Below are 27,124 nucleotides of genomic sequence, written 5' to 3'. Positions count from 1 at the left end.
AATATCATATATGGTCAGATCTAGACCTTTAGTGGCGGGGAGTTGCAATTCTGGATACCTACTCATATTTTAAGCAGGGTTTCCTTAGCATGTGTCACTGATTAAAACACTGGACTCTGTTTCTCACAAACAAGACAGAGGCCGCTGGGTTTCCCAGGGAAACACATTTTTCTGTTAAGGTGGCATGGAAATAACACATCAGCTATCACTATAACTTGGAGCAAATTTAAAAAGTTCTTGAGCCAGAAGTGGATCAACAAATATGCTGGTTTGGAAGGCACAGACAATACCAAGAGCAAATAACGTGGCCATTTGGAAGGTAAATCCCACTTCAGATAAGTGGCAACTTTAACCCTACCAGTTCCCTTACCCACCTGCCCCAGAGTGACAGTACTGTGTCTGAACCTTTTACAGGTATACAGCTATCAGCAGCACAGTGTTATTTGTTTAGTGCCAGGAACAGCAGCCTAGATACACAAGTGTGACACATCTGGAGAAAAAGGGAGGATTTTCATAATATTCTCTGAAAAAACGCTTTGCTTTCAGACTGGATGCATATTAAACACATGCATTTTAAAAGGGGGAAAAAAGCACTGGGCAAAGAATTTAATTACTCACATCTGCAGGCCAGACAGTAGGTTGAGAATCATCAAGTTTGATCGATTTTTCCACTTTTGCATATTTTTCAACCTAAGAAATTGAGATTAGACAGAAGTATATGGATTATTCAAATGCACAGTCAAGCCTGGATAATTTGTAATATATTTATTTTAATATAACTATGTATCTAAAATATCATAATAACACAAGGTTGAGTATATTTATTAATAACATTTATACCATGGCCCCCTCTAGCAAAGAACTTCAGCCCCCAAACAGCCTTTTATTGCTGGGTTAATGCTCCTACAATCTGCTAACAGACAGCCCTGTAAGGCACTAAGCCTGCATGACAGGACTGCACAGTTGGCTACACACAGCCATAACCAACAGAAGAAATGAGATCTTGCAGGTGATAAGAGCATATTTGGAAGTGCTATCCCATATTAGCTACAAAGGGTCAGACAGGTTATCCAAAGGAAGTATTTTATAGTAAAGAAACCAACACCGTGTCTACACTTTTTTTTTTACTAAATTACAATCCCATGAGCTGGAGGACCGCTACAGATAAAGGGCAGTGCAGTAATGAAAATGCCTTGGCACTGCATGCTGGTCACAATCTCTGTACATATTAAGCAAGAGAAAATTGTAGTTCACACTAGAACTAGAAGCTGTCCATACACCTTGAGATCCACTCTTTTGGCAAGGTCACCAAGCAAGTGCACCCCTGCCTAATTTGGCCACCCACGAGCCGTGTCAAATTTGGGCTGATACAATCAATGGTGCAAGGGCCTGTAGTGGGCACTTCGGCAAATATAAAATCAACCTACTGCTGTAATCCTCACACAACAGGGTTCAAGCCCGTCTGATAAATATTGGAGTTTTTTTTTTTAGCAAGATATCACTTGGGCAGGCCCCTCTACGTAAGCCAATAAGATGCTAACTTGCAAATTCACACTTTATGTTGGCCGGTGTATGGCCAGCTCTAGTAATAACAGAACTTCTTTAATGCAAACTAATGGTGCCCAGTTCTACAGAAGGAGCATTGCTGACACCTTGGCAGGAACAATCACTATTTGGCACAAGTTTGGACACACCAAACAGTAAGCAGGTTCCTGATGTTCAAGTTAACACCTCTCAATCTGTAATTAGTCACTGCAACCAACCATGCCTATTGGAAGTTGACATGAAAAGTCACAGAAAAAGCCCTGGTGTCAGTAGAATCCCTTTCTGTCAAAGAAAATATTACTTAAAAGTTCATGGCTCAAAACAGCACTTCTTTTTGATGCTACTGGCACAAGTTTCTTCCCCACTATAGCAGCAGCTTTTATTTATCTTTTTCAGGCATGTGAGACAGTTCCCTTTGAAGTTTAACAACAGTGTTTAACAGTTTGAGGGAGAAAAAAAAATGTTCATACTTACATCTACTTCCAATGGTACCGTTAAAGTGCTGTAGTTTGGTTTCCATATGTCTAAACACTATGAAAAACAGAATTAGAGTTATATGTTAGGACACTGCTTCACTGAACAGAAAATTCTCAGAAAGTTGTTCTGTACTCACGTTTCCAGTTTTGGATATTTTTAGGTCAATCTGAGGCTGCAGAGATTTTCTTTCTTTCCTCCTGTGTAGATAGTCGAGCAGTTTCAGCTGTGGTGGGGTGGGACAGTTAGATATTTCTTGCTGTCTATTTAAAGATGGTCTGGAATACTTCTTCAAACACCTTGGGAGTTGAGAAATGATAAAAATGAATATAACAAACATTTGATTCTCCACACCTCCACAAAATTCAAATTGTTGAGCAACAGAATTGCATCTTTTTAAAACAAGCTAAAATATACCACAGTACAGGTGTGGGACCTGTAATTCAGAACGCTTGGGACCTGGGATTTTCTTGATAAGGGGTCTTTCTGTAATTTGGATCTCTATACTTTGAGTCTTCTACAGAAAACATTCAACCATTAAATAAACCCAATAAGATTGTTTTACCTCCAATAAAGATTGTTTCTTAGTTATGATCACGTACAAGGTACTGTCCTATGATTACAGAGAACAGGGAAAATATTTTTAAAAATTATGAATTAATACAGTCTGTAGGAGATGGCCTTCCCATAATTCAGAACTTTTTGGATAACAGCTATCTGGATAAGGAATCCTACGCTCGTATTTCTATACAGAATGGAGGCAAACACCGGGAGTGGGCCAGTAGACGACACACAGGCTACAACACAGTAGAGGGAGCAATGTTTGTATGGAACATTTCATAGCTTGTCATTAGTGCCATAAGGAAACATGAGAAATCAGTGTCCTCGAAAGACAAATGTAAATAAAGCAATGACTTCAGTCTCCGAAAAGCATTTAGTAATTCAAAGAAAAATTCCGAAATCACCCATCTCATTTAATCATTGCGATGACCCCTTAAATTACTTAAAAGCCCCCCCAAGAATGTTATCAACACATTGTCCTAACTTTATCATTATACAGGTATGTGATTTGTTATCAAGAAAACAGTTATTCAGAAAGCTCAGAATTCAATTTTATTCAAAATAATACTAGGGATGCACCCAACTCTATATTTTGGTATGGGTATGGCTGTGGGCCTCCTGAACTGGATCCCCCCCCCCCCAATAGATAGGACTCAGTGTAAAATAAAAAAAACCATGAGCCCCAAATATTATCACACCCTAATTATGCCATTTAGTAGTTAAGTGGGAAATAGAATTATAGCCAAACCATGCCTAGGGGCACCCCCTTCTGCCACACCAAAGTATACTCCTGCACCCATCTACAGCAACATGCTAGGAATTTAGGCTTCTACAGGCTTTGTGAACCAAAAACCAGTTCAAAACCACTTATGAACCTTAATTTTTATTTTCTAAATAATTTTACTAAAAGGGGATCAACCTCAATAAACTGCATAATGACCAATTTTTGCATCCAACTCATAGTTGAAGAATCCCTGAGCTAGGAGGTTTGTGACACTCTTTATGTGCCTGAACTTCATTTTGTGACGCTGTGGTCTTTCTTTTTTCAGCACTGATAAGCATTTTTGTAACATTAACTCAAGTGACCACATCAAAATGACTTGCACTTGTGGTAGTGGTGGGGCACACAGAGCTGTATTTAGTTCCGGTGCTGCCCTAGGCACCAGACCTCAGTCCACCCCCTTCTCAAGGTGCCAATTGCAGGAAAGGAAGACCTCCCCCATGGCTCTGCCGGTGGATTTTGCAGCAAGCATATGGTGGAAAAAAAATTTGAGTCATTTTTGTATTTTCCATAATATTATGTACCCACGTGCAACCCTTCCAAAGCTAACACCCTAGACACAGGCCAACAGTTGTCAATTTGCCAGAGCACATTGGATAAAATACACATTTCAACTGGCCAACCAGAGATATTTGATGTGGGCATATAAGACACCAATTCCTTTGTCAGCAGCCAAATACTTGTGTCATTCATTAGGTCCAAACAGCAGAAACATAGGAATGACAGCAGCTAGTCTTGCAGTGGGCTCAGGGATATTTGCTGTTTTGCTTTGTGTTATATCAGTGATGCAGTACAGTAATGCAGGCAGACTGTTAACAGTTGACCATCTTTATTCCCTACACAGAGACTTGCTTCCCAGTCTCCTGCCACTATTTCCCAAGGCTGCAACATTCTAACATCCTTCAAAAGCATATAACTTTATAAAACATAACACCGCTTATGCAAATACATAACACTGTGGAGTCCATGTCGGTTCAGATAGGACCGTAGCGTCCATAGTAAAACTATCCGCTTATTAAGCTTAGCGATATCACCAGTTATAATTACTGCTGTAAAATACGAGAATATTAGACGTCACCTTGGAGTTCCACAACCTGTATAAAAGCTCTCAGCTTTCAACCTTGTACCTTTATATGGTCATAGAACTCAGTGACTTAAAAGGTCCTTATATATTTTACAAAAGAGGGCACATTATTCATTATATTATTTATAGTTTAGTGCCTATACTGTAGAGTAAATGGAAAAAAGCTATGCTTAAAGGCAAACTGCCCCTTTAGCTTTTAAGCTAATATTTTAATATAGAGATATTTTTAAAAAATGTTTATTTTTATTATTTAGAAATGAAATACAATACTACTACCTTACTGTTTGCATCATACTATTTGCTATGTTAAAGATGAACTGCCCCTTTAAGTCCCAGTGTATTTTAGACTTACAGATCTAACAGATGTTTGCATTGAGACTTGTATTTTTCAGAATAGATTTTTCCTTGGATCAGATACTTGACTCCAGGTCAAGCTAAATAATTAAAGGAGAAGTTCAGAGAAGTGAAACTACATTTAAAAAACACTATATATCTTTGGGCAAGGATTCGCCACTGGAGGGAACCAAGAACATTATATACAGAATATGCTCTCATTTATAACACAAAGCAAACCCGAGGAGGAAAAAATATAACTTTCCAAACTGCTTTTTCAACTTTCTCCCAGTTGTTTCTGTCAACACATCACAACATCTAATGTAATGTGAAAGATGGGAGAGGGTTCAGGTGTTGACCTTTGTGGGACAAATTCTTGCTGCTTCAAAAGAGCAGACATCAAAAGAGCAGGAAATAAAAGTGTTTCTCAGTTGTGCGGCCATGAATAATGCAATGCAAGGCTGCGCTCACGAGTGTAAAGCCTTAGCTCCATTAAATATACATGTCTCTTGACTTTCCAATCTCAGCATTGCCACTCTGCGGCCCCTCTTTCTTGTTCTCCTTTAACATGCCATGCACTACAGGCCTGCTTCAGTATGAATGACTATATGATTCCCCTTTGGTATTACCCTTCAGATTAGACGGCATAACAATGAACTAGAAACCCATATAACTTTGACTGCAGGGAAAAAAAGCAACAGGCAAGCACAAGCTACCATAATGGTTTTCACTTGACCCACTAGGGTGGCACCAGCGGGCATGCTAAAAGCATTCCCTGGAGGAATGCATTAAAAATCTGGTTGTCTTATTGTAAAGGTGACAGGCCAGATCTGAGCCTTCCTCTCTATGCACTAGGCTATTTGAAATGCTCTATAAAAAGTGTTTTTTAAAAGGCTCACCCACCAGCAGAGAACTCTTTGATGCAGTTAGGCTAAACCTGCACTTATGTAGGTAAAGCACCAACTGCTAAGGGTCATACTGACCGAAAATGGACTTGAATAGATTTGATATATTCAATTGTCAAAGTTTACAAAACATAATAATAATAATGTTCCCACCTCTTCATTGGACAAGTGTTCATCTTCTGTTTGTTGAACAGCAGCCGGTTTGCAGTACAGGTAACAGATACAGAAGGATCAAGGCATAAAGGCTCTGCTGTTGCCAAGATTAACTGGCTTTCTAACAAAAGTTTGTCCTCCTAGATAAAGACATAACAATATTCATTCATTTCATAAACATAAAAATGGGAATAATTACATCAACCCGATCAGTCATTACAGACTAAAGGAAAAAGGCTCTGCTCCTGTGTGCATATCCAGGTTATACATAACAGAGGAATGCCTCCAGTCCAGAGTATGGCTTTAACACACAGTTAAATCATAAAAAAAAAAAATGCTGGCTAGCTCTTATTAAACATGGTGAAAAGAAAATATTTACCTGTGTCCATTTATGGTTGTCACTGGTGATGGCATGTATGTCTGAAACCAAGGTCTGTAGTGGTGGAGGGAAACAGACATCACTTAAACATGTAAAGGCTAATTAAAACAGTTTCATTTGAAATGGAATTTCCTGCAAAAGTAGGCACATACGGGATGCCTTACTATAATGCAGCAAACTGGCAGGCATAGAAGTTAGGCCACAATTATTTCTCTTCATGAATTGTTATAGAACATGTTAGAAAAAAACATTTCATTGCAGATAATGGGCAGCAATCAGTAACCCCCCAATAAGTAAAACAAATGCAGGCAATGTACATGTGACAGCCAAAGTACATGTAAAACTGACAATTATTTGTGTGCCATTATTCTTTTTAAAGCCTAATAATGTATCAATAGATGGGCAAAAAAGGTAAAAATAAATCTACACACTCCCTTGTACTTAGCAACCCTTAAAGGAGAATGCAAGTCAAAATGTAAAAAGCATACTGCCCAATAGTCGTCCTATTGTTTAGTAAAAACGCCACACTTTTGGCTCACCTAATCAAATATTTACTCAGTCACACTTACTTCACATTTTCTAGAACAGGCAGCCATCTCTAAAAAGGTATTCTCCCTTCCTTTCCCTCCTTGCTTCATACTGCACATGTGTTTCATTCCCTCCCCCCCTCCCCTCTGCCAGATCCGCTTCTGATTGGCTGGTGGGCATGTGTAGCTCAGAACAGGAGACAGGATCAAGTTACACACATGCTCAGAGAATAGGAAGGCTACTGCCGCTGGCAGCCTACAGGAAGGGGAGAGAGATTTCAGTGATGTCACTGGAGTATTCACACTGCTGTAGGCTGCCAGCACCATATCTCAGAGAAGCAAGCAGGGATCTGGGAATTTAGATATGCAGTAAGTACTTAAAAAGAATGCCTTTAGACTTACTTTTAATTTATATTAACCTTTCATTGTCCTTTAAGCAATAGTAAATAACAACAACCAAACCCTGCAAAGTAACCTGTCACAACTAACCATACCTTATTCTAACTGCTCTAGCTACCTAGTAAATGGTTGCTGAGCTAGGCAAAAGTGGTTACAACCTAACTTCCTAAGTTTTAATGGGAGCTCATAATAGTTAAAGCTTACCTGCATTGTTGGCCGTAACAAAATATGCCTGCTTTGGTATGTTGGAGATTTGAAGTTGCCAGACTGCCTGTAGTCACGAATTTCCGTTACAACACACCCACAATGAAAAATATTAACCTGTGTGAGAAAAGTGTAATAATTAGATACTGAACACCTTCACTCCATTAAAAATTCAAAGATCCCAGCTCAATAGGTGGATTTGTAGTTCAGCAACAGCCAGAGCAGTGATGGCTATTTGTATATATTACACCAGCACTAAACAGCATTTAAGCTGGGGAAAATGTTTGCACAAAACCATCAGTCAATTACATCTAGGCATCACCTCAGCCCAATGTGCATCAGGCATTGCCCAGAGAGTTTAGTCACCACTATCGCCACTAATACCACGGGTTATAACAGGAACATGTTTATCTTCAAAAGAATGAAAATTATGACAAGAATGATGGATGTCATACCTGAGATTTTTCCAGCAGATCTACTAATATTGGTGGCAATTCTTCAGCATCCAGATATTCCAAGAGTTCTCCTTCTTCGTAGGGAAGACGGATTGTTTCTGAATCTTAAAAAAAATAAAAAAAAAAAACTTAATCTCCAAGTCATTAAGAAATGCATGATCCACTTTTCATAGGGTAGGGTAAAGGGGGCACCCTCCCCTGGCCCCCAAGCAAAACAGGGGACACTTAAAGGATGAGAGTAAAGGTGCATATTATTATTTATTAAATTTTATATATATAAAACAACATCAGGGTTGGTGCACTCCAGCTGTTAATATATAACTTCCAGCAGCCTTTGGCTGCAATCATTTGTAGGGGCTTTTGTTTGGACTACAAGCTTCCAGCTCTACCCACACTTGGCCCGTTTGGCTTCACATAGTTTTATAAATAACTGCAGGATTGCTTTCATTATGAAGAACAAAACAATCAGTGAAACGAAGAGCTCTGTAGGGTTAAGGAAGGCGCTGATGGGCAGTGGACATGTAACCTTTATTCAGTTATCTAAAAATTGTGCAACATTTCTGAATTAACTCTGCTTCCGCCCATCACCACACACCCGTAGCAAACACAATACTTTATTGCTTTTTGGCCCCATAACAGTATTACGTGTCCAGATGGATCACTATGAAACCTATTGCTTTCTTCTTTCACAGCTGAAAGCTCTCATCAATGCTCACAATACACTGAGGCTTCTACTGCACAAACAAAAAGCAACATATTCTGTTCAGCTGGTGAATGAATCAACTCATTCTCCTTCATTATAAATAAAGATTTCTCTTTCTCTTTTGGTTACTTTGTTTACAATTAGTCCTCCTAGGAACTGTTTTCCTGTGGTTAAGCCATGGTAAAAGTGAAAAAAGGACCATGCTGACAAACTGTTCTCATTTTATTAGACACATGCATACTTTATTTTATATAATATGCTGCATCCTTATGGCCTACTGACTGGATGCCTGTCTCAATTTACTTACACTATAACCTCTTCCTGTATATGACAATGTCACGGGGGGGGGGGGGTAATTACTGTTGACAGCTACAGTATGAAATAATAACAACTAAACATGACACCTAGCCTGGCAGCAGTCTAACTTTTGAGCTGCAATGCGTATAGAACATTTAATGTAGAGGCAGGAACCCATACAGTGTCTGTTGGTACTTCCTTAACGAGACAACATACAGTGGTGTGAAAAACTATTTGCCCCCTTCCTGATTTCTTATTCTTTTGCATGTTTGTCACACAAAATGTTTCTGATCATCAAACACATTTAACTATTAACTATTAGTCAAAGATAACACAAGTAAACACAAAATGCAGTTTTTAAATGAGGGTTTTTATTATTTAGGGAGAAAAAATATCCAAACCTACATGGCCCTGTGTGAAAAAGTAATTGCCCCCTGAACCTAATAACTGGTTGGGCCACCCTTAGCAGCAATAACTGCAATCAAGCGTTTGCGATAACTTGCAACGAGTCTTTTACAGCGCTCTGGAGGAATTTTGGCCCACTCATCTTTGCAGAATTGTTGTAATTCAGCTTTATTTGAGGGTTTTCTAGCATGAACCGCCTTTTTAAGGTCATGCCACAACATCTCAATAGGATTCAGGTCAGGACTTTGACTAGGCCACTCCAAAGTCTTCATTTTGTTTTTCTTCAGCCATTCAGAGGTGGATTTGCTGGTGTGTTTTGGGTCATTGTCCTGCTGCAGCACCCAAGATCGCTTCAGCTTGAGTTGACGAACAGATGGCCGGACATTCTCCTTCAGGATTTTTTGGTAGACAGTAGAATTCATGGTTCCATCTATCACAGCAAGCCTTCCAGGTCCTGAAGCAGCAAAACAACCCCAGACCATCACACTACCACCACCATATTTTACTGTTGGTATGATGTTCTTTTTCTGAAATGCTGTGTTACTTTTACGCCAGATGTAACGGGACACGCACCTTCCAAAAAGTTCAACTTTTGTCTCGTCGGTCCACAAGGTATTTTCTCAAAAGTCTTGGCAATCATTGAGATGTTTTTTAGCAAAATTGAGACGAGCCATAATGTTCTTTTTGCTTAAAAGTGGTTTGCGCCTTGGAAATCTGCCATGCAGGCCGTTTTTGCCCAGTCTCTTTCTTATGGTGGAGTCGTGAACACTGACCTTAATTGAGGCAAGTGAGGCCTGCAGTTCTTTAGATGTTGTCCTGGGGTCTTTTGTGGCCTCTCGGATGAGTTGTCTCTGCGCTCTTGGGGTAATTTTGGTCGGCCGGCCACTCCTGGGAAGGTTCACCACTGTTCCATGTTTTTGCCATTTGTGGATAATGGCTCTCACTGTGGTTCGCTGGAGTCCCAAAGCTTTAGAAATGGCTTTATAACCTTTACCAGACTGATAGATCTCAATTACTTTTGTTCTCATTTGTTCCTGAATTTCTTTGGATCTTGGCATGGTGTCTAGCTTTTGAGGTGCTTTTGGTCTACTTCTCTGTGTCAGGTAGCTCCTATTTAAGTGATTTCTTGATTGAAACAGGTGTGGCAGTAATCAGGCCTGGGGGTGACTACAGAAATTGATATTGAAATTGAAAATTGAAATTGATAAACCACAGTTAAGTTATTTTTTAACATCACTTTTTCACACAGGGCCATGTAGATTTGGAGTTTTTTTTCTCCCTTAATAACGTAAACCTTCATTTAAAAACTGCATTTTGTGTTCAATTATGTTATCTTTGACTAATAGTTAACGGTTTTTGATGAGCAGAAACATTTAAGTGTGACAAACATGCAAAAGAATAAGAAATCAGGAAGGGGGCAAATAGTTTTTCACACCACTGTATATGTCTATGAAGATTTTCATTCATCCAGGTCATGGTACCTGTTTCCCCGAAAATAAGACACTGTCTTATATTTTTTTTAGCTCCAAAATATGCACTAGGTCTTATTTTCAGGGGAGGTCTTATTTTTCCATGAAGAAGAATACAGTACAGATTTATCGCCCAGCCCTAGGTGGGTGTCTTATTTTCGGGGGGTGAAAAATCAGGGGGGTGCCTTACTTTCGGAGGATGTCCTATTTTCGGGGAAACAGGGTATATCTAGTATAAATAAATTTAAAGCAACTGGACTTGTTTGGTAATCATTGAAGACATTTCACTACTCATCCGAGCAGCTTCTTCAGTTGAACTGAAGAAGCTGCTCGGATGAGTAGTGAAACGTCTTCAATGATTACCAAACAAGTCCAGTTGCTTTAAATTTATTTATACTAGAAAGACAACATATATTCAAAAGAAGCAAACAAGGGAGACATATACCCATCCATATAACTTACTGTACAACTTCAGTAGCTCAACTTGCTGATGCAGATGGCATCTCTTGTTGCTTTGAACAGTTTGATCACAGTTCAATTGGTTTGGTATAAAAGTTTCCTTAAAGCTTGTGCTCAAAATGTATTCTGCCTATTCTTTCAATAAAAAAAGCCTTTTCCCTCCCCTTTATATTCTAAATAATAGATCATGACTTTAATCAGGAGATATGGAATGGAATCACTGTTGCCCAACAATAACCAAATATTACTCTTTTTCCAGAGAAATCAAATTTAAAAATAAATAAATAAATGGGCAAAAGAAGCATAAAATGCAGGTGGTCTTGGTTTATAAGGTCTTAAGGGCAGTGTTTTGCAGCGTTATAGAATTCATTAGTAGCTGCTCTGTACACATGGATTTATATGGGTATCATATTCAAGCACATATTGTACAAACCTGATCCATTTTTTCCTCGAAGCATAAGCGAGTACCCTTCATTTCCAGGATACAGATTGACCACAAGGCAAGAGAGAGTCTCCTGCATTACCAGTTTCTCTAGCAAGTTCACATTTCGTCTCAGCTTCTGTCCAACGGTAAAAATAAAACAAAATAACAGACCAAAAAATACACATACATCTACAGTGCATAATTATATAACTAGAAGAGTGATATTTTTAGATAACTACATCTACTAGGCACCGTATAAAGAAAAGTGAGATATGAAAGGCAACGAAGATGGAAAAGAACAGTGGTAAAAAGGTAAAATATAGATAGGATTTCTTCAATTTATTTTCTATATTAACATACAGAAGAATATATAAGGCATTCCTTATTTTGCACAGATCACTTTCTTTGCACAAAAAAACCTACCCTATGACGTCAAATAACAGTGACCTATGTAAACACATTAATAAAAAGAAAAGGTAATTTTACTTTAAAGCACAACATGGCAAAAGTATTTTCTATTTGGTCTCTTGTACCTAAAACACAAACATCTTAGTAGAAGCTGTCTGTGGGTGCAATGGACAGACTCTTGTTGTGGGATTGCAGGTATAGTAGGGAGAGATTGTGCCTATAGTAGCAGCGGGGAGATAATAGGCTCTGGGAAGGGACTGTGGCTGTGGGATAGCAGGTATAGTAGGGAAGGATGGTGCCTATAGTAGCAGTGGGATAATAGCCTCTGGGAAGGGACTGTGGCTGTGGGATAGTTGGTATAGTAGGGAAGGATGGTGCCTATAGTAGCAGTGGGATAATAGCCTCTGGGAAGGGACTGGGGCTGTGGGATAGTTGGTATAGTAGGGAGAGATGGTGCCTATAGTAGCAGTGGGATAATAGCCTCTGGGAAGGGACTGTGGCTGTGGGATAGCAGGTATAGTAGGGAGAGATGGTGCCTATAGTAGCAGTGGGATAATAGCCTCTGGGAAGGGACTGTGGCTGTGGGATAGCAGGTATAGTAGGGAGAGATGGTGCCTATAGTAGCAGTGGGATAATAGCCTCTGGGAAGGGACTGTGGCTGTGGGATAGCAGGTATAGTAGGGAGAGATGGTGCCTATAGTAGCAGTGGGATAATAGCCTCTGGGAAGGGACTGTGGCTGTGGGATAGCAGGTATAGTAGGGAGAGATGGTGCCTATAGTAGCAGTGGGGGGGATAATAGCCTCTGGGAAGGGACTGTGGCTGTGGGATAGCTGGTATAGTAGGGAGAGATGGTGCCTATAGTAGCAGTGGGGGGGGATAATAACCTCTGGGAAGGGACTGTGGCTGTGGGATAGCAGGTATAGTAAGGAGAGATGGTGCCTATAGTAGCAGTGGGATAATAGCCTCTGGGAAGGGACTGTGGCATAGCAGGTATAGTAGGGAGAGATGGTGCCTATAGTAGCAGTGGGGGGATAATAGCCTCTGGGAAGGGACTGGGGCTGTGGGATAGCAGGTATAGTAGGGAGAGATGGTGCCTATAGTAGCAGTGGGATAATAGCCTCTGGGAAGGGACTGTGGCTGTGGGATAGCAGGTATAGTAGGGAGAGATGGTGCCTATAGTAGCAGTGGGATAATAGCCTCTGGGAAGGGACTGTGGCTGTGGGATAGCAGGTATAGTAGGGAGAGATGGTGCCTATAGTAGCAGTGGGGGGATAATAGCCTCTGGGAAGGGACTGTGGCTGTGGGATAGCAGGTATAGTAGGGAGAGATGGTGCCTATAGTAGCAGTGGGGGGATAATAGCCTCTGGGAAGGGACTGTGGCATAGCAGGTATAGTAGGGAGAGATGGTGCCTATAGTAGCAGTGGAGGGGATAATAGCCTCTGGGAAGGGACTGGGGCTGTGGGATAGCAGGTATAATAGGGAGAAATGGTGCCTATAATAGCAGTGGAGGGGATAATAGCCTCTGGGAAGGGACTGTGGCTGTGGGTTTGCAAGTATAGTAGGGAGAAATTGTGTCTATAGTAGTAAGAATAATAGCCTCTAGGATGAGATTGTGGCTGTTGAAAACTGCTGTTTTTTTCCCACTTTTAAAGACACTGAGAGGCAAATTTATCAAAATGTAAGATTAGAGTTTAACACAAATCTCACCCACTTTCTATTCATTCCTATGGGATTTGTAGAAATGTATTTATCAATGGGTGAAAGTTAGCGTACACCATCTGATAAATACATTTTTTAAAAATCCCATAGGAATGAATAGAATGTAAGCGAGTTCTAATCTCACATTTTTATAAACCTGCCCTGAGTGATAATTTTTAATCAAGCTACTAAACTCAAGCCAACCTTGCTATGGTAATAGTAGTTTTCCTTGGTATTTCTTTCTTTGTCCCTTTATTGTATTTAATATTTATTGTATTTAATTTGACATACTAGTTACTTTTGTTGCAAAAGTAAAAAGCTTAATTGCTGTCCAGCTGTAGAAAATACAGCTTTACATCCAGAACTGGTTACCACAACATTGGTGTGTTTCCAGGCAAAAGCTGCGGCCGCTCTCACCACTTCCTAACCTCCAAATGGGAAGCCATTCACAGGTTTTGACCAGAGCTACTAGCTATAAAACACCAAGTGCTCTAAAAACTTCAATACCATCACAAATATTTCAGAAGCCTTTAGAAAAACAAACAATTAAACGGAGTTGGATATTAACTGAAAAAAAGTCACTGGATTAGCGTATGACCTACGTCCCAGTGATCTGCTAGCACTAATAAAGAAAAACATAAAGTTGGAAAATGTGGAGAAATATTAAGGACGGCTCTGGTTTTGTGAAGCCATGAGGTCATGCAGCTTCTAGAAGTATTGCTAAACACTTCCATATGAATCCCCCAGCAGTACATGCAAGTACAAAGTGCACACATCTATAATAAATAAATAAAGGCGCTGCAGTAATAATTTCCAGCTATGGATAATGCAGACCTACAATTTGGAGGTTAGCTAAGACATTGTAGAGAGATGAAATCATATTTGATGGCAGGCTTGTGTTATATAGCAATCTCAGCACTGCAACTTTTCCATATCGGTGCGGCGGAGGGGGGTGACAAGAATTAGGTAATCTATGCCTGAACACTATAGCAGATTTTATCCAGAAACAACATTATATTCCGATTCTATAGGCAGAAAGGTTTCATTTCAATAGAAATTATGAGGTCTACTTTTCCACAGACGGATTATGATTTACTCTTTCCCCCACCCCACAAAATAGGTGCACGAGCTGAGTGTAACAGCTTGTCTTACCTTTATTTCTGGCTCTTTTTCACATTCTTCAATGTACAAGTCATATAACTTATGAAACACGGATTTCCTAAGAACACAAAGGGCATATATCAGAATGGAAGTTACACAGAATGCAGCATAACTATAGGTTAAACAGGCGATGGAAAAAAGGTTGACATTGGTGTCTGTGTATTTTTTAACCTCACCTACTACATAAACTTGTAAGCAGGGCCAGGACTAGGGGTAGGTTGAAGAGGCACATGATTAAGGCACAACTCTAGGTGGTGCTGGGCACGTCTCTTCTGCAGGGTCAGACACCAGTAAAAAATCCAGTGGGCCCAGCCAACCAAGGCCTGATCCCTGCTGGGAACTGCAGGTGTTCCCTCCACCCCCCCCTCCCCTGTCAAAGTGGCTGAATAGAAAAAGGTAGTTGATGCACAGATGTGAGGAGGGGTGGCTTTCTTATAAAATCAGCACAGTGGAGGTCACGTCTGGGTAGGGGGCTGCTGAGGTGTCAGCTCCGGTGGGCCCCAGACACCCCAGTCTTACACTGCCCTTCTGCCTCTATTCTTCTAGGTTCTGCCCTGCGCACTGCATCTCCCTGCTCACCAGTACAGCAGTGGGGGATTCAGTGTGCAAGTCCCATATGTCATTGGGTTGGGGCGATCACACCGTGGGCTAGCATTAGGGCCTTCCACTGTAGGCCCAGCACTACGTGTAAGCATATAGTCTGAAAAGATTGTGAAAATGCTCGACTCACAAAATCAATCCAATCCCACCCTGCATTAAAATAAGTATTAGCTAGAATTTGATTAACCCCTTACTGTAAGGTAGTATACTGTACCAGTGCAGACCCTGAATAAGGCATTTCTACAGAGACCTGCTAGCTATGCATCCAACGCAACATTTCCTACAAAGTAAATTCAAATATGCAAGAATAATCAAAATTTCTGACAAAGAAAAATGTATTCCCATAAAACAATGTTACCTTCCTTAGTCCTGGGCGGTATACCGGTATATACCGAACACCGGTTTTTTTAAAAAAGATGATAAAAAATTTTAACTTACCGGCATACCGGTGTGGGCGCCTCCTGGCAATTTTTCTTACTATTTCCGGGTTGTGCGCGCTGACGTTACGTGCGCGCTGACGTCACGCGCACGCTGACGTCACGCGCGCAACCCGGAAATAGTAAGAAAAATTGCCAGGAGGCTCTGTGAGCTGTCGGGGGTGCCTGCGGCTGCCTGGCCCGTAAGGTTTATTTATGTGAAGGGGATGGGGGGGTGTTTGGGGTTGGATGGGGGGGTGTTTGGGGTTGGGGGGGTGTTTGGGGTTGGGGGGGGGGTGTTTGGGGTGGTCACGTAATCATGCATGGGGAAAAAAAAATACCGTCAAATACCGTGATACCGATATAATAAAAAAAATACCGTGATATAAATTTTTGGTCATACCGCCCAGCACTAACCTTCCTCCAGATGAATGTTTCCGTTTCGGAGGCCTCTGTCTGGCGCTCTCAATGACATACTGAAACAGAAGGAAACAATTGTGTATTTAATTCCTGTTGTTTTAAAGCTGCCTGTTGAAACAATCACTTTAAAATACAGCATCTGTGGCTTTCTTTAACATTTTGCATGCCAGTATAGCTCCCACCCAGTGACCCTCTTCCTGAAATTATCCAATTTAGTTGAAAAGACTTCACCTCCTGGCTGTTATCTGTGACCACCACTGGTTTTAGTATTCAGAACCATGAATGATGCTCAAGAGCACTTATTTGGAAGTAGGAAGGGGATTACAGCAAGAACAAAGTTGGGGGGGTGAATGTATAAAGTTCAGCTGTATCAAAAGATACAGAAGCTGGAGGATATTAACTGGTAAATGCCACTAACAACTATGGCATATGAGTCCCAAATGTATAACAATAAGAGGAAAGAATCAAAAAGCTGTACAGATCAGGACACTTTACCAAGACAAATGTCTTGTTATCCAGAAACTACCTAAAATACAGCAGTGCCATTTCCTACCCTGTCCTATTTCAAACAACCATTCTTCTATTTGACTGATTTGCTTAAAACTCCCTGTGTGCTTTCCAGAGAATCTGTGCACTGCCCACCATGTAAAGAAGAGAGGAAAGTCCTAGAATCCACCATTTCAACAAAGTGAGGGAGGGGGCTGAACGACTGGCAGCCTAAAGGGGGTGGGGCTGAACGACTGGCAGCTTAAAGGGGTGGGGAAATGATGCATACCGGGCAGTACATCATGATTTCCTATTAATATGATGAACCATGTATGTGTAAAAATTAAATATATAAATATTTTTGCCAGTACTGGTAATGTTTATGAGCTTTTTTTTATACTGTAAAAGGCCACCTGAATAAGCCCATGTCAAAAAGGGGGGTATTTAAGGCATTAGGGAAACTGAATTACTTGTTACAGTAACATAGAACTGGCTGCCCTCCAGTTTCACATGAATGGATTTCCTCGCATTCTCCTATACGAAAACCCTAAAGACTTTCAAGCTGGAATTTCATAAATAATATAAAAAAAAGTATTTTACCTCAGCGCGATCCAGTGCCAATTCCAAAATCTGTTGCTGAAAGAAAAACCAGACAGGAAGAGTCAAGACTATTTAGTAGCGATCAACACAATGATAAAAGTGATTGCTCTGAAGTTGTGGGATAGAACAGTACATGTCCAGTACATTGTGTTTCTCACCATTGTGCCAACAGATGGTCCCTCTTAGACAGAGGTGTATGTTACAGTAGATGGGGGATCATCTTGGTGTAATGAAGTTCAAAGCACTGTAAAAAAAAAAAAAAAAAAAAATCACATTTAACAGAACAAGTGAGAACACATTTCTTATTTCCCAAAAATTATTCAGCCAGCCCACGAGGGCTGCAGCATGCACTGTAGAGCAAAAAGCCAACATTTTGCTCTATGGCACATGTAGATGTACATGACCCAGGCAATCTGTAGATTCTGGCAAATGCCACAGGTACTGCTGTAAGATGCCATAGACAGTCACTACTTATTGGGCTTTTGGGGGCCTCTGTGTACTTAATAAGCCAGGGTCTCTTCTGAAACCCCCTCTGGGCCTGGAGAAGACCACCGAAAATTAAGGTGACAGCGACATGGTGTTCGTACAATAGTGCCCCAGGCCAGTGCAGTTTATAGCAACAGGATCACCAGCCCAGGGTCTCAGATGAAAAATAACAACCATTGGAGGGTGCCAAACAAGTTGTCCCCACCAATTTATTATGCCATCCCCCTTAAGAATTGACTGTTAAAGGGATGACAAGAAAGGTAATTCAAAGGAGTAGACCCTCTCACTCCCAGCAGCTTAGGGATCAATCGCATTTTCTTTAAAACAAAACATCATCACACTTTTTGTGCTGTAAGTTATATGCTTTAGTTGGACATATAAAAATGTAGAGATTGTTACTTGCTCTCCAACACACCCCTGGAGCCAAGCTGCAATATATTTATGATTTAATGGGAGACCTGTCCAAAGGTCGGACTGCAAAGGGTGGCCCAAAGAGAAAAAGTCTGAAAACCATTGATCTGTGATAAGAATGCTGAGATGGTTTTGCGGATGTCTGCACCCTTTGCAACAAAGCCATTTTCCAAAAATAATAGCAGACTGGATAAACCAAGTAGGAAAATGCTCAACCTATTGAAAAATGTCAACATGGTAAATATTAACACTTATGGTTGCAGGAAAGATCATAATTGTCAGGTTTATGGCCACCTTTAGTGCCTCTGTCCCCAGATAATGATAGTACAGTCCAAGTACCATTCTCCTTTAGATAATAGAGCATGTTTGAGCTATATTCAAATACACTTCTTTCCTTGGCACAAATTCTCTGAAGAAGAATTTGTGCCAATGGTTATGAAATGCTTGATCCATATTGTGGACTGGAATTCCATCACTGCAGTGTGGTGGTGAACACGAGACCTGCACTGACAACGCCTGGCCAATACCAGTACCAGCCACACTGGACCTCTGGCGCCAACCAACTTATACTGGCTACAAGAGAATGCCATGAATTCAATTACAAAGTATCCTGGCTTTCACCACGGCCAATATAAGCTATTGTTGCCTTTTACAGGAAGCAAATTAGCACACTAGAATAGGAATTATAATATAAAAATCCTGGGAAATATGTTATATTTTAAAAATTAGATTTGTGTGCAGCTCAATTAAAGTTGCTAGTTGCTCACAAACTCCGAAACAGCTCAAATGCCAAATACTGATGTCATGCACAGTCCTTGGCAGCAGTCAATCCAAATACAATCCACATTTTTAATACTGGACCTGCTCTCTCAAGAATATTTTTTTTTGGAGGGACAAAGGGTTTAATGACTTTATATCATGGCATAAATAGTCAAAGCGGCGGCTTGGAAACTAAGGTGTGCCAAATAGATGATCGGTAAGCTCAAAGTGTTTGAGAAATTGCTTTGATGCCCACAGGGTTGTGAACTTAATAGGTTAGTTATCTGACATATGGTCATTAAAAGACAGAATGCCACTGAAGGGGCTTGCTAAACCAGCAAAATGCTAATCATTGGGAAATCACTTTATGCAGGCAAGCAGCACATTTACTGTTCATCTTCTTAAGGATATGATTCCTTTCTGGTGGTTTCTACCAATACCAGCACATTTCTCATTAAACGTATATAGCTCTGTCATTACATTCCCATGAGATGTTTCAGGTCCAGCTCATTTTCTTAACCACTGCATCAAGATGCTTTCCAGGCTCTAATTTTCTGCTTACCCATTCAACTAGTTTTATGGTCTGTGGTTTGGCTTTTCACAGATAATGTTAGGTCTTTGTAATCAGGGATTTGGAGGGTAAATATAAAAACATGAAAAGCTGCAGATCTTCCAAACTTCTATTCATGCCTGCAGCCTATCAACTAGAATATTGTATAGTACTATTGACATTATTCTTAACTAGCACTATTTACAGAGATGGTCATTTAGGCATAGCAATAGACTCTAAAACCAAAAAGACTTACGGTAAGAAAAAAAGTATCAGTTAACCGAGTCCAGTGATTTGTTCACTAATCCTTTCTTCTTCCGTATATAAGAACTAGATCAGCAGTACCGTTGTTGTTCTCAGAAAGCTGCAACATCAAGCCTTCATGCACTGCAGGTTTTTAAGATAATACCCACTTTGTATATGTTTCAAGTCTGCATACCTTGAGAACCAACCAGCATTTGTGAGTCACAAGAGTCACACCTTTTATTGCAGCCATATACATTAAAGGAGAGGGAAAGTAGATTGTAAGCTCTTTTGGGCAGGGCCCTCTTCACCTCTTGTATCGGTTATTGATTGCTTTATATGTTACTCTGTATGTAACCCACTTATTGTACAGCGCTGCGGAATATGTTGGCGCTTTATAAATAAATGTTAATGTAATAATATAATGTAAGTTAAACAATCACTGGGGGGGTGCCAAATGTTAGGCACCCCTCAGTGATTGTTATCGTTTACCTTATGCCCCAGGCCAGTGCTACTGTTAGCAGAAAACTGTCCTGGCCAGGGGTACATCTTCATTCTTTCTTCCTGACACTTGCGCAGTAGAGTGAAAAATGAATTTTAATTAAAAAAAAAGTTGGCTTTTTCACTCTACTGCTCATGTCTGGGCCCCAGGATCTCGCAGGTACCCCGGGGCTGGTGTGGGTTTCTCCTAACAGGAGCACCAGCCTGGGTAAAAGGTAAGCCATTACAATATCTGTAATTGCGTTTAAAGAGCCTAATATGATCCATGCTCAAACCCTGGCAGAGCTGAGGGGATTCTGGGATCCCCCTGTTAGTGTTTAACATTGCTTTAAAGGGAAACCAAAATTTGTTAAAATGCCCCACACAGAAATCCATGTATATGACTGTAATCTGTTCCTTAAAAATGTATCGCTAAACACCATTTTTATATGCTAAAATCCAGCTACAGACAGCATGCAGGAACTACATAACCCACAATGCATTGCACTGTGATTTTTCTTTCCTTATTGACATCACATGTGCAGGGAATTGTGGGATTTGGAGGATGCAGATTGAAGGCTGGATGAGGACAGCTGACTACTATTACATTTTTTGAGTCTCAAAGTAGTCAGCCAGATCAGCAGGAGAATGGGGGGCAGGCTTGGGTAACCGTTAACTGATAATTATTGCAAAGTTGCTTGAAATTATGTTTATTTTCAAGAAGCTTAAATTGTGTTTGGGTGGAGTTCCCCTTTAAATATAGGGCACTTTAACCCAACATTGGTAAAAATTATGGTATTTACTTTAGAAATACTAATACCATTTGTAACCACAGGAGCAGCCATTCAAGCTAAATAGAGCAAAATGGCACATGTTTACAGCAGATAACAGATAAGCTGTGTAGAATATAACGGGTTTCATTTTTACAAAGATAAACAGGGATCAATGGCATTCATGGTTCTGTGCAGGATATATAGAATGAAAACCTTTTTCATATGAAATCCGATTGCTACCAATATGTACTTTATTTGTAGGTATTTAGTCAACAAATATAAAATTCCACTTTCCATTAAAAGAGAAACAATCGGCAAAATCTCTGGAAGTTTAGAAAAAAGACAATAAGGCTAGTGCCATACGGGCAGATTCTCACCTGTGGGTAAGTGCAGGTTGAGAATCTTCCCTGCGCTTTAAAAATGGCCTGCAGCCAGAGGCTTTGCTTCAGTCAGGGTACAGGCAAATTATTGGCCTCCGGTTATGCACAGGCCCGAGAATCTGCCCCCTGTGGCACTAGCCTTATTCCCCTTTAGCTCTGTAAAAATTCATTATTTAGACAGGTCAATGGTAAATCCTCCTAGTTCTTTGTATATATTATGTATATGCGAGTCCCTTAACTTCAAATAACTGCAAATACTTGACCTGTTATAAATAATTCAGAAAATGAACCTTTTTTCTTTTCTTTTAAACTTGCCCAAATCACCAAAAGGTCTGGGGAATGAAAATTCTGATAAGCTTTAACAGGTCCCACTGCCATATAAACCACGCCTGATACTGACAGCAAGCTGGACAAAGTGATGATACCACAGTCATCTAGTCAGACACAAGTACTATATTTCAAAACAGCAATGGCAAATCGTGAAAACAATTAGAAATGCTCCTTCGGCAGCCTTTCAACAAACAATAAAATCGTGAAGAACAGACACTCTTAGAACCGCAATTTTTAAGCTGAAGATGACAAGACCTTTTTTTTTTCTTTTTTTGAAATTCCTGACCTTTTTACATCTGCCATTTGGAAGAAAATATTTGTAAGAAAATGCAGGAGGAAGACTAAAACTTCTCAATTCATTATACATATGGGAGAGCAATGTTAAATTGTACAATTTTTGGACCCTGTGTGGGCTCTGAATCATCGTCCTGATAATTCGGAGCCCACACAGGATCCGAAAATCATACAAATCGACTAAATGACCGATCTCCGTGGTAAGAAAATTTTGGACAGGTAACAATAAAATCAGCACATGTATTGTGTTTCCTACAATGGAAGTCAATTTCGTACAACTGGGGGTCTATTCATCAAAGTACGAGTTTGAATCCCGAATTGGAAAAAATTTGGATTAAATTCATTAATTTCTGATGATTGCAAATATCATGAAAATGCTTATGAAAAAATTGTTTTAGTCAGGATAATATCGTATTGGCGATCCGAAAGTCACAAAATTTTCGTATCCAAATGATCGTAAACAGCAGCAAAAACCTTTCTGACTTTAATCCATCTGAACATGATTTTGGAAGCCTCCCATAGGGCTCAATGGCACTCTGCAGCTCCAACCCGGCCCAAGGAAAGTCTCCCATAGGGCTCAATGGCACTCTGCAGCTCCAACCCGGCCCAAGGAAAGTCTCCCATAGGGCTCAATGGCACTCTGCAGCTCCAACCTGGCCCAAGGAAAGCCTCCCATAGGGCTCAATGGCACTCTGCAGCTCCAACCTGGCCCAAGGCAAGTCTCCCATAGGGCTCAATGGCACTCTGCAGCTCCAACCTGGCCCAAGGAAAGCCTCCCATAGGGCTCAATGGCACTCTGCAGCTCCAACCTGGCCCAAGGAAAGCCTCCCATAGGGCTCAATGGCACTCTGCAGCTCCAACCTGGCCCAAGGAAAGCCTCCCATAGGGCTCAATGGCACTCTGCAGCTCCAACCCGGCCCAAGGAAAGTCTCCCATAGGGCTCAATGGCACTCTGCAGCTCCAACCCGGCCCAAGGAAAGTCTCCCATAGGGCTCAATGGCACTCTGCAGCTCCAACCCGGCCCAAGGAAAGTCTCCCATAGGGCTCAATGGCACTCTGCAGCTCCAACCCGGCCCAAGGAAAGCCTCCCATAGGGCTCAATGGCACTCTGCAGCTCCAACCCGGCCCAAGGAAAGTCTCCCATAGGGCTCAATGGCACTCTGCAGCTCCAACCCGGCCCAAGGAAAGTCTCCCATAGGACACAATGGCACTCTGCAGCTCCAACCTGGCACAAGGAAAGTCACGATACTGAAGCTTGAATGAATCCAAAACTTTTGTACTCGGCGCGACAATACAATTTTGCCACACAAATTTTGTTGCAAAGTACGAGAAAGTCACGCAAAATAAGATAAAGTAGTGCTGGGCGGTATGACCAAAAATTTATATCACGGTATTTTTTTTATTATATCGGTATCACGGTATTTGACGGTATTTTTTTTTCCCCATGCATGATTAGGTGACCACCCCAAACACCCCCCCCCAACCCCAAACACCCCCCCATCCAACCCCCCATCCAACCCCAAACACCCCCCCATCCCCTTCACATAAATAAACCTTACGGGCCAGGCAGCCGCAGGCACCCCCGACAGCTCACAGAGCCTCCTGGCAATTTTTCTTACTATTTCCGGGTTGCGCACGTGACGTCAGCGCGCACAACCCGGAAATAGTAAGAAAAATTGCCAGGAGGCGCCCACACCGGTATGCCGGTAAGTTAAAATTTTTTATCATCTTTTTTAAAAAAACCGGTGTTCGGTATATACCGGTATACCGCCCAGCACTAAGATAAAGTCGCAGAGAATACGCACAAATTACACAATTTTTTGTAATTCGTACCTGTCGTACTTTAATAAATAGGCCCCTTGGTGTCTGTCAACTAATTTATGTTCAGAACATACTACGATTTGTATTTTAAAGGCTAAAACCTACAATTTCAGTCTGAATATTTCAGATTGTTTCATTAAAAAGTATGACCGATAGCCAAACGTTTGTTTGGAGGAAGACTAAAATATGAATGTGTATCGCCAGCTTTACCAACTCTAGGACATAAGCATCCAAACAGGCCAGGATTTGAAAACACCCTTCTTAAAGGGTCATCATTATGCCACTGGTATACATAAGACATGTCTTGCAGAAAAAAATTAAAGGGATTGTAAAACTCAGCCTACTATGCTGACTATAGCTTGGCAGACATTTAAGAAAAAACAAGCACACCATGTTCAAATATCCCCAAATCTGCCTGTCTATTCCAATAAAGATCTAATAAAAACACATTTGGGGTATTTTTGCCATGAAACAAGGTGATAGCTCTCCTAAACGCCTTGCCTAAAGAACACTTGACAGTGAAACTTATAGACTGCCATGTTTCGAGGACAATCCATTCAACTGGGAGTCATCAACCCCCAAATATAAAGGTGGCCACTCACGTGGCGATTTGCGATGGTCGCATGAAAGATCGTTCCAATCCGCCACTAACGTTCAGGGCTGAAACGGCAGATAAGGAGGTAGAAACAATAGGATTTCTACCTCCTTCTGCTGATTCAGCCCAGAAGGCAGATTTTGCTCAGGCGTCTTCTATGGCGCCCGATCAAAATCTTTTAACCCGCCCAATCAGCAGCCTCCTGTGATATCGGTCGACTCGCCATACACGCACCGAATATCGTACAAAACAAGGTTCCGTACGATATTATCGGTGCGTATATGGCCAGCTTTAGGCACTCCCCAGTGATTATAATCACACACCTGATACCATAGGCCAGTGCTCCTGCTTACTAAAAACTGCAATGGCCTGGGGTATTTCAGTAGGAGCTTATTTGCCATGATAATCTTCCACATCTTTACTCAGGCCTGGCCAAGGCACATGAACTGTAGAGTTTGGCTTTTCACTCTATGTGCATAGGCCTACCCAGACTGGATCAAAGAGAAGACATAAGAAGATGGCGATAAAGATCTTCTACAGAAATACCCTGGGCTGGTGCAAATTGTAGCATGGGGCCAAGGCCCAGCATATCAGGTAAGTGATTCTAATCACTAGGGGTGCCTAACATTTCGGTACTACCCACTGATAATACCTTTAGATTGTTTAAGTCTGCACAAGGTTACATCTTCCATCTTCTTTCATGGCATTTAATATTTAGGGCTATCTCCAGCATCAACCACAGCTGCTGTTGTAGTGGTGGTGGTGGTGAGGGGCTTAAAATAAATATTATCACTCTTATCTGTGCTTAGATCTTTACCATTAATAACATTGCCAAAATGTCTCATTTCGCCGGCTGTGACGACAACCAGCTGGCAAGCTTGGCTACCGGATGTACACCAAATAAACGTTGTATGTGCCCTTACTGGGGCTGGAGACTCCTTGGCCATGCATGGCAATTATCAATAAGGCAAATAACAGGAGAAGCATGCCAACTGGTCTGGGCAAACACCCCAGCACAAACCTGCATACTTCATCTTTTATTTGCCAATGCACACGTCATCCTCCAATTGTCTCCCACATTGCCAGGGCCTATTCTCTGCAGGAGGTTGTGACTGCGCCTTTCTCCCAAGTCCCAGTGGCCCTGCTGGCTAGCGCTGTGCTACCTGTATAGGCATCAGTGTCTGTGGATCCCATGTTCCCAGGATGCAATGCCAGGCAGGCCCTCACTACTGCAACAGGAACAGTTCCCTTACCTCTAGCTGGCATTGCACTGACAGAATCCCTAAATCCTATGATGTTCAACTAAAACTCCCTCCATCCTACTGACACATTCGGGGGAGGCTGGGAATTGTATTTCTAGAACAGCTACAAAGCCACACTTGGAACATGCTCGTTTATTACAGCTAAGAAAGCATCATCATGTGCATTTCCTGCCTATATTCTGGCACACTAATAACTACAGCAATGCAGCCGGGCAGGAGCCATTACAGAAGCCAGCAAAAGGTCACATGACTAAATAAAATACACAATGTAACACAGTGATCCATTAGAGCCTGTTGTACGGGCTCTGTCACCTTAATTACGGCCTCCCCTTTACATTTGCAGCTGGGACTGTACCTGTCCATCACGAACAGCCCGAATCTCGGCAGCCTGGACGCGCAAAGGCCCGCTAAGCCAATTTCCTGCTCCGTGAGGCCCCGTTCCACCGGCCGTGGGCGCGACAAAAGCCGAAACTACATTTCCCAGCAGGCTGCGCGCCACTTCAAATCCAAGGAAGCTTTATTGACACCGGCTCAGTGACATTTTCTCACTTTGTAGGCGACCGCAGCGAGAATTTCTTCTCTTTATTGCAATAACACTTTTCTTGTATGCTTTGTATTGTTATTCCTACGTTTATGGCTTATGGTTATGTTTATGTTTGTCAGCTTCTCTGGAAGTCCAAAGCCACCAACCTGAAATTTCAAAAAACATTGTTTTTGAAATATACATACCAGCAATTAGCATTGGGTCCAATGGCCAATAGCAAACAATAAAATATAAAACATGCAGTGTTACTCATTTCAAATAGTAATTAGTGCAAAATGTTCACAGCAATTGACTTAATGGCATAAACTTACATGATAGAAACTTTATATCAAAAATATACCACAAAGCAGGGTCATCCCTCCAGGGCTGCCATAAGAAATTTATATGGTGCCCCACACAAGTTATTTATATGGGGCCTCCCATTCATGTAGCAGATGCAGATATTATTTAGTAAACAGATCCCAATATAATCAGCTGATGTTACTCTATAATAATCAGTTCATATAAATAGTTAAAATAAATAATGTGAGTCAGTTAGTTCATTGGGGGCAGTGGAATTTACATTTTTTAATTCATTGGGGTCTATAATGCATTTTTATTGGAAGTAAACAATCCTGTTGTGTTTATTTAATGTTTAAATTATTTTTTTAACAGACATAAAGTATAGTGATCCAAATTACACCACAAAGATCCCTTATCTGCTAAACCTCAAGTCCCAAACATTCTGGATAACAGGTTCCGTACCTGTATAATGTAGGCCAGTGATCCCCAACCAGTGGCTCGTGAGCAACATATTGCTCCCCAACCCCTTGGATGTTGCTCCCAGTGCCTCAGAGAAAGTGCTGATT

General features: G+C 41.1%; 1 protein-coding gene across 5 annotated transcripts in view; it reads right to left on the bottom strand.

Annotated features, from left to right (window-relative positions):
• The window catches only part of supt20h (SPT20 homolog, SAGA complex component), a 46,255-nt gene extending 19,833 nt beyond the window's left edge, over positions 1-26,422 (bottom strand). For all 5 annotated transcript variants that reach the window (XM_004912027.4, XM_004912030.4, XM_004912028.4 and 2 more), the window contains exons 1-13: positions 26,088-26,422; positions 17,507-17,592; positions 17,349-17,384; positions 16,260-16,318; positions 14,818-14,884; positions 11,567-11,693; positions 7,801-7,904; positions 7,346-7,462; positions 6,216-6,269; positions 5,837-5,976; positions 2,159-2,318; positions 2,020-2,076; positions 619-690 (exon numbers count right to left, since the gene is read on the bottom strand). In XM_004912027.4, coding sequence (XP_004912084.2) covers positions 619-690; positions 2,020-2,076; positions 2,159-2,318; positions 5,837-5,976; positions 6,216-6,269; positions 7,346-7,462; positions 7,801-7,904; positions 11,567-11,693; positions 14,818-14,884; positions 16,260-16,318; positions 17,349-17,384; positions 17,507-17,509 — 996 coding nt within the window. In that variant the 5' untranslated portion in view covers positions 17,510-17,592; positions 26,088-26,422. The remainder of the gene's footprint in view (positions 1-618; positions 691-2,019; positions 2,077-2,158; positions 2,319-5,836; positions 5,977-6,215; positions 6,270-7,345; positions 7,463-7,800; positions 7,905-11,566; positions 11,694-14,817; positions 14,885-16,259; positions 16,319-17,348; positions 17,385-17,506; positions 17,593-26,087) is intronic.
• Positions 26,423-27,124: the final 702 nt, after the last annotated feature.

Source organism: Xenopus tropicalis, chromosome 2 (assembly GCF_000004195.4).
Source record: "Xenopus tropicalis strain Nigerian chromosome 2, UCB_Xtro_10.0, whole genome shotgun sequence".
Taxonomy (NCBI): Eukaryota; Metazoa; Chordata; class Amphibia; order Anura; family Pipidae; genus Xenopus; species Xenopus tropicalis.
Note: the sequence above shows the minus strand (reverse complement) of the source record. Positions and strands in the feature narration are given on the sequence as shown.